Source organism: Stenella coeruleoalba (assembly GCF_951394435.1).
Source record: "Stenella coeruleoalba genome assembly, chromosome: 20".
NCBI classification, from domain to species: Eukaryota; Metazoa; Chordata; class Mammalia; order Artiodactyla; family Delphinidae; genus Stenella; species Stenella coeruleoalba.
The window spans coordinates 3987884-4000820 of NC_137166.1; the positions used below are offsets into that span (position 1 = coordinate 3987884).

Genomic DNA, 12937 nt, shown 5'->3' on the forward strand with positions numbered 1-12937 from the left:
GGGTTTCCTTTGATTTGTGGACCCCCATGAGTCCTCTGCTCCCCCAGGGTTCACACTAGCTCTGTGTCCTCTGCAGCCGGCCCCAGAGAGCAGATGAATGGCCAGGCTTTGGATTAAAAAGGAGTCTCCTGGGGAGGCTGTAACCAAATGACCCCAGACAGAACACGTTTATTATCTCATGTTTCAGAGCTCAGGAGTCAGAGCAGAAGCAGAATCTGGGGGGGGGGTGAGGGGCGAGCAGCACGAGACACCCCCGCCCCACCCCAGACGCTGCCCGTCATGTGAACTGGGACGTTCTGCTTGGCTCCTTACTGCTCTTTCCCAATTCGAGGCCAGGCACGGTCGGGGAACCTTCCCCATCGCCCCCTCCAGCCTCATCCCTCCCGGCTGGCCTGATGCCCCCAGTGCGGGCCCATCTAGGACAGAGCCATTTCCGGACCTGGGACCACCCCTCCGCTTTCACCGAGCGGGACCCATCGGGGGGCCCTGCCCGACCCCTGTCTCCCTGGGGCCTCTCAGCATGTCCCCCAAGCCGGACTCAAGAGTCAGAAGAAACACCGGGCCCAGCAGGGCTGCAAAGCCACTGCTGACTGTAGGGTCTGCAGCAGCCCCAACCGAGTGCCCCTTTCTGAGTTCATGTACCTGCCTGCTGGCTCCGTGAGGCCTGTGAAATGCCAGCTCGGTGTGATGTGGCTGCTAAGAAAAAGCTAATTCAGGGACTTCCCTGGTGACGAAGTGATTAAGAATCCGGGTTCGAGCCCTGGTCTGGGAAGATCCCACATGCTGCGGAGCAACTAAGCCCGTGAGCCACAACTACTGAGCCTGCGCTCTAGAGCCCGCGAGCCACAACCACTGAGCCTGCATGCCACAACTACTGAAGCCCACGCGCCCTAGAGCCCGTGCTCCGCAACAAAAGAAGCCGCCGCAATGAGAAGCCCACGCACCACAACGAAGAGTAGCCCCCGCTCGCCGCAACTAGAGAAAGCCCGCGTGCAGCAACAAAGACCCAATTGAAGCCGGGAAAAAAAAAAAACAAAGCTAATTCAATATTGAGTGGCACTAAAAATGTTGGGGCTTGGATCTGGGAAGGCAGAGCTCCCGGAGCTCGGTGTGGTCAGACCCCACATGGGGATGGAGCCCCTCTGGGCACTGGCAGCCACCCCCATGCTGCCCAGGGCTACTTTGGCCTGACACCAAGGGTCCCTTCCTGGCACCATCTCATTTCCTCCCTGAGGTCACCGTGTGAGGGTGGAAGATGACTGTCCCCACTTCACAGATGAGCAAACTGAGGCTCAGGGGAGTCCTGGCCTGCCCTGGGGCCAGCTAGGAGGAAGGAGCCTGGACTTGGTCCCTGGGCACTAGCTCCACGAGTCAGGGACCCTTCTGCCTGTGTAGAGAGGCGTCCCCAACAGCAGCCCGGGGCCGGGGGTGGAGGAGACACTCAGCAAACCCCTGGTGGGGGGCGGAGGATGACGGAGCCAGATCCTGGGCAAGGCGAGGGGCAGCAGGTGAGGGGCAGCAGGTGAGGGGCAGCAGGTGAGGGGCACGTAAGAGAGCTGGCAGTGACGTCACATGGGGAACGGAGGAGGGAACGGAGCTGGCCATGGAACACAGTCTCATAAAACGGGGAAGGACCACCCGCCTCAGTCCTCGGGCCCAGGTGTGAGACCCGCGCCCAGCCCAACGGAGCGACGTTCCCCCAAAGCAACTGGCCCCCCGTCCACGAAGACATCAGAATCATGCCAGCTAAGGACAGCAGGTGACCCTGGACTGGACACTGGAGCACGAGAAAATTATCTGTTTGCTTACGTACTGAAACGACATTACAAGTGTGAAATCTGAATGAAGCATGCAGATTAGATAAAGAGTGAAAGAGTGTGTAACAGTGTGAAGCGCCTGGTTTCGAGTTTGTCTGTGGCTGTGTGAGAGGCTCGTCCTGCTCTTAGGAAACGCACACCGGGTATTTGGGTAAAGGGGCATCGGGTCTGCAACTTGCTCTCAAGTGGATCAGAAAAGAGAGCGAGAGAAGAGAATGATAAGGCAAACTCAGTAAAATGTTAACAGTTGGAGAATCTGGGTGAAGGAGTTCTTGTATTATTTCTGTAGGACAGAAATTATTTGTTACAAACAGAAAGGCAGCATCCTGAAAAGAAAAGGCCAGGGGGGGCCCCTTTCAACTCAAGGAGACTAAACGGACTCAGCAGGAATTGCAATGCATCCCGAATCAGCGGAAAAACCAGCCACCAGTGACTTTAGTGGGACGGCTGGGGAAATGCGCCCACGGAGAGTGTACTGCATGCCAGCCCTGCACCCATGTTTTCTGGGTGTGATGGTCACGTGAGTTCTTGCAGGAGAACATAATGAACCTGCTCTTGAGGTGCATGCTGGATTTGGGGCAAAGGGGCAGGACGTCTGCAATGGGCTCTCACGTGGTTCGGCAAAAATACATATAGGAAAGAAAGAGTGCAAGCCATGCGCCCTAAACAGGGGTGGGGGTGGGGTGTGCACAGGGTTCACGCCATTTTTCTCTAAGACACAGACCTGCTTGCCCCTACAGCCAAGGGTAGTGAAGGGGCCTGGGGTGGGGGAGGGAGGAGGAGGGAGGGGAGGGAGGGGAGGGAGGGGAAGGGAGGGGGAGGGGGGGGAGGGAGGGGAGGGAGGGGGAGGGAGGGGGAGGGAGGGGAGGGAGGGGGAGGGAGGGGAGGGAGGGGGAGGGAGGGGGAGGGAGGGGAGGGAGGGGAGGGAGGGGAGGGAGGGTGGAAGGAGGGGGAGGGAGGGTGGAAGGAGGGGGAGGGAGGGTGGAAGGAGGGGGAGGGTGGAAGGAGGGGGAGGCTCTCTCCCCACCCAGCCCCTGCACCCCCTCTCCCCAGTCTCTTGGCTTTTCTCTCTCTGGCCACAAGATGTCTCCGTGTAGCCCTACTAGAAAGTGGTCTCCGTTCTTTAAGTTCATGAATGACCCACTGCCCTTTCTCTCCATCAGCTGCTCCTTTTCCCATCTTGCCTGAAGGCACGGGCTTCCTCTGGTGCGTTTCCTGGGGTCACCTCCCACTCTGCCCTCCACGTGGTAATTCCCCATTAGGGGGTCTCTGCTGCCCTCTGGTGGTCGTTGCTTATAACACTGAACTCACACTTCCGGAGCCCCAGAAACCTGAAATGGCTTTGCGGCCTCTCCTAGTCCTACAAGAGGTGGGTGCTCCCGGGAAACAGAACCAACTGAATATATGAGGAGATTTATTTTAAGGAACTGGCTCACGTGATGTGGGGCTGGCAAGTCCGAAATCCGAAGGGCAGGCTGGAAACTCAGGCAGGAGCTGAAGCTCCTGGAAACCTCACTTTTGCTCCTAGGATCTCCCAGTGGTGAAGGGGTGAAGCCCCGCGGCCCTCCCACCCCGCCATGTCACTGAGGGTCAGGTCCTTTACTTCAAGCCAACTGACTGCAAGGCCGACCGCATCCCCCAGTGCCTTCCCAGCAACCCACGCGTTCGTGTTGGATGAAACGGTGGGTCACTATGGCCCAGCTGAGATGACACAGAAGGCTGACCATCGCAGTTCGCTAACTGAAAAGCTTGCATTTTAAAGTGACATGTCACGTCTCCAATTAATGTTGGTCTGCTGATTCCCAACTCCAACTTTTTAAAAATCCCACATTTGGTAAGAAAACGCCGATTCTGTTTTCCGAGTGTATGAGTGAATGAGTGTGGGGCTTGGAGCAGGACAGGCCCAGAGCTGCCCCGCAGGTATTATTATTGTTGCTGTTGTGATGAGAATTACCTGCATGAAACGTTAATGAAGTTGAAAAGAGACAGAAGGAAGGAGGGAGGGAGAGAAATCATATGTAAGGGATAGAACGAGGCCCAGGGATGGAACTGAAGCTTTTCACCAAATGTGCAGGAAGCGAGGGAAGCCAGGCGTAGCTCAGAGCCACATCCCTCTGGTCTCCGCCCCTGCTGTCACGTGGCCATCTTCCCTGTGTGTCTGCTTCCTCTTTTTACAAGACCCCAGTCGTTGGACCAGAGCCTGTCCTGCTCCAGGATGGCTCGGCTCAGCTAATGACATCTGCAAAGACCCTATTTCCAAATAAGGTCACATTCTGAGGTCCTGGGTGGACGTGCATTTGGGGGGGACACTATTCAGTGCGGTGCAGCCCCCGAGAGAGACGGAGCCGAGAGCGTGCAAGGGATCTGACCGGTACCAGGACGGCCGCTCCGCACAGAGCAGGGACACAGGAGCCCCTTCCGCGGCCTCATCCAGGGAAGACCTGCACAGTGACTGGCAGAGCCTCGGGGCACCGGTCAGGGCCACCGTGTGGGAAGTCAGGGGAGGTGACATGCCCCAGACAGGAAGAAGCTGAGTTATGTGTATGCATTGCTCAGGGCCCACAGGGAGCACTGAGCTTGTGCAAAGGGACGTATGGGGTGATAAAGGGACCACGCAGAGATGTGGGGGGAGGGACAGGTAACCAGCACAGGACCAGCCACCCCAGGGCTGGCGCCACTGTGGGCAGACAGGCCAGGAATTGCCCTGGGGGCTGCCCTGCCGTCTCTTTACTGATGCACCAGGGACTTATTTCCCCTGACAACAAGGCAAGGAAAGAGGGCCACGGTCCCATTTTACCGGGGAGAAGACTGCCGCCCAGAGAGGTCAGCTGATTTGCCTAAGGTCACACAGCAGGGCTGGGATTTGAACCTGTATTTAGCTGACTCTAAAGTCCTCGCTTTCAGGGTGTGGAGAAAAGGGAACCCTCCTGCAATGCTGGTGAGAATGTAAGTTGGTGCAGCCACGGTGGAGAACAGTATGGAGGTTCCTTACAAAACTGAAAATAGACCTACCATAGGATCCAGCAATCCCACTCCTGGGCATATATCCGGAGAAAACTATAATTTGAAAAGATGCATGCACCGCAATGTTCATAGCAGCACTATTCATAATAGCCACGACATGGAAGCAACCTAAGTGTCCATCAACAGAGGAATGGATAAAGAAGGTGTGGTGTATATATACAATGGAATATTACTCAGCCATAAAAAAAAACAAAATAATGCCCTTTGCAGCAACATGGATGGACCTAGAGATTATCATACTAAGTGAAGTAAGTCAAACAAAGAAAAGACAAATATCATATGATATCACTTACATGGGGAATCTAAAAAAATATACAAAGGAACTTATTTACAAAACAGAAACAGACCCACAGGCAGAGAAAACAAACTTATGGTTACCAAAGGGGAAAGGAGGGGAGGGATCAACAAGGAGTATGGGATTAACAGACACACTCCTATATATAAAAGAGATAACTATCAAGGAACTACTGTACAGCACAGGGAACTATATTCAATACCTTGTAAAAAACTATACTGGAAAAGAATCTGAAAAAGAGTGTCTGTGTGTTTGTGTGTGTGTGTATCACCACGCTGTACACCAGAGACGAATACAACACTGTAAATCAACTGTATTTCAATCAAAATAAAGTCCTCGCTTTCATATACACTTTAAAAAAAACAAACACACTCTTCGTTATAAAGACCTTCAGACGTATACAAAGTGAACAGACTTGTGCAGCGGGTCCCCCACGGCACGTTACCAACATGCTGCTTTTCTACCTTCCCCTCTTCCCGCCCAATCTTACTGTTGGGGTTGTTAGTTGCCTATTTCTTTCCTTCAGGTAAAACGGAGATGCACTGAACTGCACACATCCTACAATTAGCAAAATGTACCGTACTTCAGTTAGCACAGTTTTGTATGTGCCGTTCTATTTTCTTCTTTTTGTGTTATCGTTGTTTTCTTGCTTTTCTAGCAATGAGCAGATAGTGTTTATAAGGGGGGAAAGGCCAGTAAAATGATGATTAACGCGTTGAAGATGTCCCTGTGGGCTGGTGCCCTGTCCCCTCGATTCAGCGCCGAGCAGCGATTCGCTGTGCTTTTTCGCAAACCCCCCCTGAGTAGCCAAGTCTCCTAGGAGCCTGGGGAAGGCCGCGTGGCCTTCTCGGAGGCGGAGCCCCAGCAATACGGCCCACGAGCACAGCTGGGCGCAGGGCCAGCAGCCCTAAGCCCGGTCCCCGCACCTCCTGGGGAACCCCAGCGCTGCCAGGTCCACGAGAACCTCCATCTTCACCGGGAGAGTGGGAGCCTCTCGGCGACCCCACCTGGGCCAGCGCAAGGCTGGTTAAGGCCTCCTAATCCGCTAGGGGAGGCTGGCCCGGGGAGAGGTTGCCTTAGTGACCAGCGGAGGCTCCTCCCAGGGTGACTGCAGGTGGCCACGTCGCCTGGTAACCAGGTGGCAGCGTCCCTTGAGCCAGGACCACGCAGCTGCACCCAGCCCCGTGTGGCTTCTCCCAGGCCTGTGGGACCCCTGGGGCCCTGGACCCCAGGACCAGGACAGCTGCTGTCTCCAGCCACAATGAACATCGTTCTCTCCAGGTGAGCAGCCCCACGCTGGCCTGGGTTGGGAGGGAGGGGGCGGCCGGGTTTTCGGGGCCAGACGCACCAAGACAGATGGGGCCGCCTGGACTGCTGGGGCAGGGGGCAGTGGTAAGGATGCTCTCCCGCCCACACCACGCCCACCTGGAGGTCTAGAGACCATGGAGGCTTCCAGAATCTGGCCTCTGTCTGCTTCTCCAGCATTTTTGCCCACAGCCCTGGGGTAGCTAAATTCACAGGGGCCACCCCAACTTCCCTCACTCATCTCTACCTGGGAAACCCCTCTTCATACCTCAAAACCCCATCAGGCATCACCCCCTCTGTGAAATCGTCTCCGACCCCACTGCCTGCAGCCTGAATCTATCACTGCCTTCTCAACTTGCCCCTTACCCAGCTGTTTCCACGCCTGGCTCCTCTGGGGCTCACAAACTCGAGGGTGCCCCTGGACCACCTGATGGGCTTCTTTAAAAATGCAGCCCCCTGGACCTCGCTCACAGGGAGTCTGGCGGAGAGTGGGCTGGGATTCTGCAGGCTTAACTTGTGTCCCAGGCGATTCTGACTGAGGGGGTCCAAGGACCCCATGTGGAGGGACAGGGATTGCGGCCGGCTGTGTGACCTGGAGCAAGATGCTGCACCTCTCTGGTCTCCGTTTACCTTGTTTGCAGGGTAATACCCACGATGCGCACTGCAAACCGTAAAGGGCTGCAGCAGTTCGGGTTTGTCAGGAGGACAAAGGGCCCTCCTCTCAGCTTCCAGCTTTAGAGATGTGACTGGAGGGACGCACAGGCTGCGGGCTTTGGTCATACAGAGAGAGGATGGGGCAGTGACCACCTGGGTGGGACGAGGGGCAAGGAGAGGGTGCAGTGGTGCGAGAGCGAGGCGACTGTCTGAGGCTGTGCCCCCTTTACTGTCTCGGGAAGATGAAATCCAGCAGGTCCTTCACTCACTCCGTATTTTTTCATGGAACACCTGCGATGGGCAGGCCCCAGGCTAGCGGCATATAAAGATGAGTCAGCACGCTCCCCGCAAGCCCGACCCAGAAAGATGCAGAGGGTGAGAGGAACCAAGCACAACAGGAAGCGATACATGGTGATAAACGGCCTGCCAGGAGGACACACTAAAGGTTCAGGGCTGGGGGAGGGAGGAGGGACCCACGGGCGGAGCACGGGGTCCTCAGGGCAGCGAGAGTTCTCTGCGACACTGTGAAGGTGGAGGCAGGGTACTGACGATGGCGCCTGTCAAAATCCACGGCATGCAGGACACCAAGAGGGAACCTTCATGTAAACGAGGGACTTTAGTTACTAAGAATGTGTCACCATGGGTTCACCTTTGGTAACAGAGGTCGGGCACGAAAGGGAAGCGGTTGATGATAGGGAAACCCTGAGCGCCGGGGAGGGGGTATGTAGGAACCCTGTGTACTTTCCACTCAGCTTTTCTGTAAACCTAAAACTGGTCCCCCCACCGCCCAAAAAAGTTTATTAATAAAGATTTACGATGTAGAGAAGGGAGAGAATGTCAACAGCTCGGGGAAAAGAGAGAATCTGGGGATTTCAGAGAGAAGAGGTCGTTGGGGCTCGGCGTGGCTGGAATACAGACCAACTCTGCTGGGAAGATAAAGCCCCTGTAAGGGCCCCGGGGTGGGAAAGGCCAGGTTAGGAGCCAAGCCCATGTCTGCACTCCTGCCCGGCCACTGACCAGCCCTGTGACCCCATCGGTCTCCCGCATCTGCCTTGACAGCCTGACCCGGGGACTTTGGGCATTATCCTGGGGACCGGACGCCTGGCCTGGGTTTGCCACCTAGGAGGAGGGCGGTGGGTGGGTGACCCATTTCGCTGTCGTGGCCTGGCTGGGCGTCCGTGCCCAGAACGGCTTCTCAGACCCCCACCTCCCCAGGGACAGCAGGTGTGGGTGACAGAGGACACAGTGACCCACGCTGAGAAGTGCTTCGGCCAGTTCTACTCGCTGCTGGGCGCCTACACCCGCAAGACAGCCCGGCTGCGTGACAAGGCCGACCAACCGGTCAAGCAGCTCATCGACTTCGCCAACACGGAGAACCCGGAGATGCGGGCGCCCTGAGGAACTTTGCCAAGGACCTGGCCAAAGTGCAGGGTTACCGGCAGGCCGAGGGGAGCGAGTGGCCCCAGCGGACCCATTTCCCGGGGGGATCTGAGAGTTGGAGCCGGCCGGCAGGGTCCACAGTCAGCGGATGCATCTCCTCCAAAGGTGTCCCCAGAGTGAGGACGCTCACATCACTCCCTCCCCAGGGTGACACCGCAGTTTACAGGACTGAGAGCCTGGAGGCTTGTGGAGGGCAAGGAGGCTGCAGGGAGTTAGGGAAAGAATTAAAAATCAAAATCCCCATGGGGCGTATATACAATGGAATATTACTCAGCCATAAAAAAGAAGGAAATAATGCCATTTGCAGCAACACGGACGGACCTAGAGATGATCATACTAAGTGAAGTCAGTCAGACAGAGAAAGACAAATACCATATGACATCACTTCCACGTGGAATCTAAAATATGACACAAATGAACTACGAAACAGAAACAGACTCACAGACATAGAGAACAGACTTGTGGTTGCCAAGGGGGAGGGAGCATTGGAGACGGAAGGGTTAGGAGTTTGGGATAAAAAATAATAATAATAAAAGTAAAATAAAACAAAACTCCAGCCAGCCCAGAAAAATCCTCTCTGCGATGGTACAAAAGAATGAAACAGTTTTTCTATTGAATAAGCGTTAAGCCAGAGGTAATGCACATCACAGGCGATCGAATAAGTGATGGCAAAGACAGAGAAACCTCACTCCCCCTGAGGACAGGGAAGGGGACAGTACCCTTTGTCACACAGGACTTCCTAATTCCACCTGGCGACTGGGTGGCCACCTGGGCTGGCTAATCATCTTTATCCAAAGAAAACTAAAACCTCACCTCTCTCTGACAAGCAAGTAGGTACAGCTGGGAGGCGGGCACCAGGCAAACTCCCTGGAGACGCTGTGCTCCCCAAGTTTACAGTTCAGAGATGACTGGGCTTTCCTGGTTGTGAAACCAGCCAGAGGCTTCTTCAGTTTTTAAAGGCTTTATATCCATCTCAAAGGGACAGAGAAAGGATTCACAACTGCATGTTTTCTCAAAGGAATACTGCACGGAAAGGGAAGGGATAAGTCCCTTTCCCTCTCAGCACTTGGGAAAAAATTATTTCTTCTTTAGGTTTGCGTTTACAAGAGCCATAAGCCATAATGGAGGAGGAAGGGGCTGGGTGGGGACTCCAGCTCCCCCGGCCCATCGGGCAAACCCGACTCTCAGGGGACCCCATCCTCCAGGCACCAGCCTCACCTGGGAACCTGTCAGAAAAAGGCAGATTCTTGGGCTGCACCCTGGACCTGCTGAGTCAGAAGCTCTGGGGTGGTGCCTGGGGATCAGGGTTTCAAGAAGCCCTTGGGGGGACTCCTACACCTGTTCTACTGTGACACCCACAGGGTAAGCGCGTAACCCACACTAGCTTTAACTGTGACCACTGTTACCAGTACTGGTATTGTTTATCCTCATGTCTAGTTTTAGGCTTGGCACACAGGCACTGACTCAGGGGCGTGCGGTGTCCCCCTCGCTGACCCTGCCATGTCCCTGGACGCCGCACAGCACAGTCAGCTCTGAATTCCCCGCTAGTCCGTGTGCCAGGTGGCTCTGTCGGCATCCCTGGTGAGACCTAAGGCAGTCTGGAGAAACGAAATAGCGCTGGGTCCCAACCAGTTGCTAAAAAACCGTGGGCGGGTACCCTCCTCATACCCATCGTACAGGCCAGGAAACAGGGCTCAGCGAGATGAAATGTGTCGCCCGTGCTCGCAACCCCAAGGTGGGAGGAGGGCCCACCGTGCAGCTGCGGACATGCAGACGGCGCTCTGTAAGTGCAGGCCGGTGGCCGTGCAGCCCCCAGCATCTGCCTGGCTCCACCTGCTCTGACTGTGTTATGTCCGCGTGCCCCCAGGTCGAGAGGCTGGAGACCGAGGTGGCCAAGCCCCGGAAGCTCTACGGCGCAGATGAAGCAGACCCAGGTGAGCACGGCACTGCGGCGCGGGCCACGTGGGGGGCTGGGGCCCCAGGAAAGCACCCCCCTCCTTCCATAGGCTGAGATCAAGGAATTCAAACACGTCCGGAACGAGGAGCTCAAACAACTGGAAAAGCTGGAGAGACTCAGGCAGAAGTCCCCTTCCCAGAGGCAGACCATCGTATCCTTCCCGAGGCAGGGGCTGGGGGGCGCTGAGGCCGGGGCCGTGCATCACCGTGCCCCCTCCATGGGGGCCGCTGGCTGACCTGAATCCCTAACGCCACCTGTTTCAGCCCCAGGTGAGCGTCGCAAGTCTGTCTGGGGAAGGCAGGCTCGCATGCAGGTAACGAACGGCCTCACAAAACACCGAGGTGAGCTTTACCTGGGCAGGTGTGTGCAGGGCCCTGGGCTCAGGACAGCAGAGTCAGAAGCTCTGGGACAGCCAGCCATCAGCCGGGGCTCAGGAGACCCGGGTTCCGTCCCATCAGCGATGCTACTCAGCGAGTCAGAGAGAGACTCCCCTCCACAGCCTGCTTCCTTGTCAGGGTTACCTACTCACTGCTCACAGGAGGTGGGTACTTCTAGGTGGGGAAACTGAGAAAAGTGACTTGCCCAAGGTCACACAGAGAGCTAAGGGGCAACCCCCAACTCAGCTCTGCAGGCGTCAGGCTCTGAAATCCAGCTTCGTCACGTGCCAGGCCTGCTGTGGAGTCAGGCCATATAGATGCCAAACAAGGCAACCAGTAAGTTAATTACCTAAAATCGTTCCACATGCGGGAATTAATTATCAGCGAACGTGGAGTACCTGTCATAGCAGTAGTTCAGCTGAGCCCACTCTCATGCTTGCAACAATCCTGCAAAGCAGGCCTTACAGCCGTCCCCTGTTTGCAGGCGAGCACACTGAGGCTCAGAGGGGTTCAGTGACTTGCCTGAGGTCACACAGCTAACAAGAGGGTCTGTCCAAGAAGCAGCTGCCCCTTTTGCTGTGGCCCCACTCGGCCATTCCTTCCAAAATCAAATTGGCAAGAAACTCCCACGACGCAGGACAGCTGGCCCAAGGGTGGGGTGAAGGGACAGAGAATGATCCAGAATGGAGCCCCCACGACACTTTGTATCTCTGGGGCCAGGCGGAGACCGGCGTGCAGAGGGCCTTGGCGGATGCCAGCCGCACCTCCCACCAGCCGGAGGAGATGGTGGATGCCTTCCAGGAACAGAAGCTGAAGGACCTCCAGGTGGGGGTGGTCGGTCCCTGGTCGGAAGTACTCTGGGCGGCCCCGTGGGTGAGCTCTGGCGGGTGTGCACCTGTGTATGTGTGAGTGCATGGGTGTTCCCTGCAACACTGTGTGTGTGTGGGCTTGTGCCTGCTCGGCTCTCAGGGCCCTGACTCCCAGGACAGTTCATCCTGGCTTCCTCCTGGCCGCGGCGGGTAGAGGCCGGCTGCTCGGGCAGCTGTCTTGGGCAGCTGTCCTGCCCGGAAGCCAGCAGTGGCAGCCGTGCGCTCTCAGCACCCGGCCAAGCTCCCCGCCTACCAGGAGAACTGGGCAGAGTCTGTCCCCCCAGCCCCTGCCTTTCCGCACAGGATCCACAGGACCCTCCTCCTTTTCTCTGCACAGCCCCAGGGGCACAAATACTTCCTCTCTCCACCCCGACCCACGCAGAGCCCCAGGCCCAGAGCCCCAGCTCTTACAAGAGGCCTCAGGGAGGCGGCGTCTTTAAGGGCAAGATGGTCACAGGGACCCCCGCACCCACTCTTGCCCCCCTGCCACTTTAGTCCATTTTCCAAACTGCTGCCCCAAGGCTCTCACAAAAGGCAGCTCTGATTTGTCACTCCCGGGTGTAACACCCTCCTGTGCTTCCCTCATTCCAAGGAGAAAGGCTGAAATCCTCCCCAAGGCTTCAAAGCCCCAGCCCCGCCCTCCAGCCTTCTCTTGGACACACCACTCCACGCTCCAAGAGTTCACCAAGACCTTTTATACCTCAGGGCCTTTGCACAGGCTGTGTCCTCTACCAGGAGGGCTCTGCCCCTACTCTGCATCGCGTTCACACCTGCTGTCCTTCAGAGAAACTCACCTGGACCCCCAGACCTGGTCCGACCAACTGTTAACACTCCCTGCTCCGCTCCCTCTGGGGGCAGTTATCCCAGGGGGTGGATTCATCGTATCTTTAATTCACTCGTGAATCTCACAGATGTTGAATACACAACCTACTGTGTGCCAGGCGCTATGCCTGAGGGTGGGGACACCACAGCCAGCAAAGCAAGGCCCCGTCCTCACAGAGCTGACGCTCTTGGGAGACAGAGTTCACGCAGACCCCGTGATGGCGGACAGCAGGGGAGATCTCACTGCTCCACGCCACCTCCTATACTGCACGTCGAAGCCACAGAGCAGACCCCCTGCCTGCCACGTCCCCTCCTGGGTCCTGGGCACCACGTCTAGGGCCTGGCACTCGGTGGGTACTCAGTAAATACTGGGAAAA

At 56.5% G+C, this 12937-nt stretch overlaps 2 protein-coding genes across 2 annotated transcripts in view; one reads left to right on the forward strand and one right to left on the reverse strand.

Annotated features, from left to right (window-relative positions):
• The window catches only part of GSE1 (Gse1 coiled-coil protein), a 473992-nt gene that overhangs the window by 460282 nt on the left and 773 nt on the right, over window positions 1-12937 (reverse strand). The gene's annotated exons all lie outside the window — the stretch shown is intronic.
• CIBAR2 (CBY1 interacting BAR domain containing 2) overlaps window positions 1-12937 on the forward strand; it is a gene marked incomplete at both ends in the record, with an annotated part of 50457 nt that overhangs the window by 33384 nt on the left and 4136 nt on the right. The window contains 7 exon segments of the mRNA XM_079907848.1: window positions 8219-8482; window positions 8485-8551; window positions 10411-10449; window positions 10451-10469; window positions 10542-10698; window positions 10756-10805; window positions 11590-11694. Of these exon segments, the coding sequence (XP_079763974.1) occupies window positions 8219-8482; window positions 8485-8551; window positions 10411-10449; window positions 10451-10469; window positions 10542-10698; window positions 10756-10805; window positions 11590-11694 (701 nt within the window).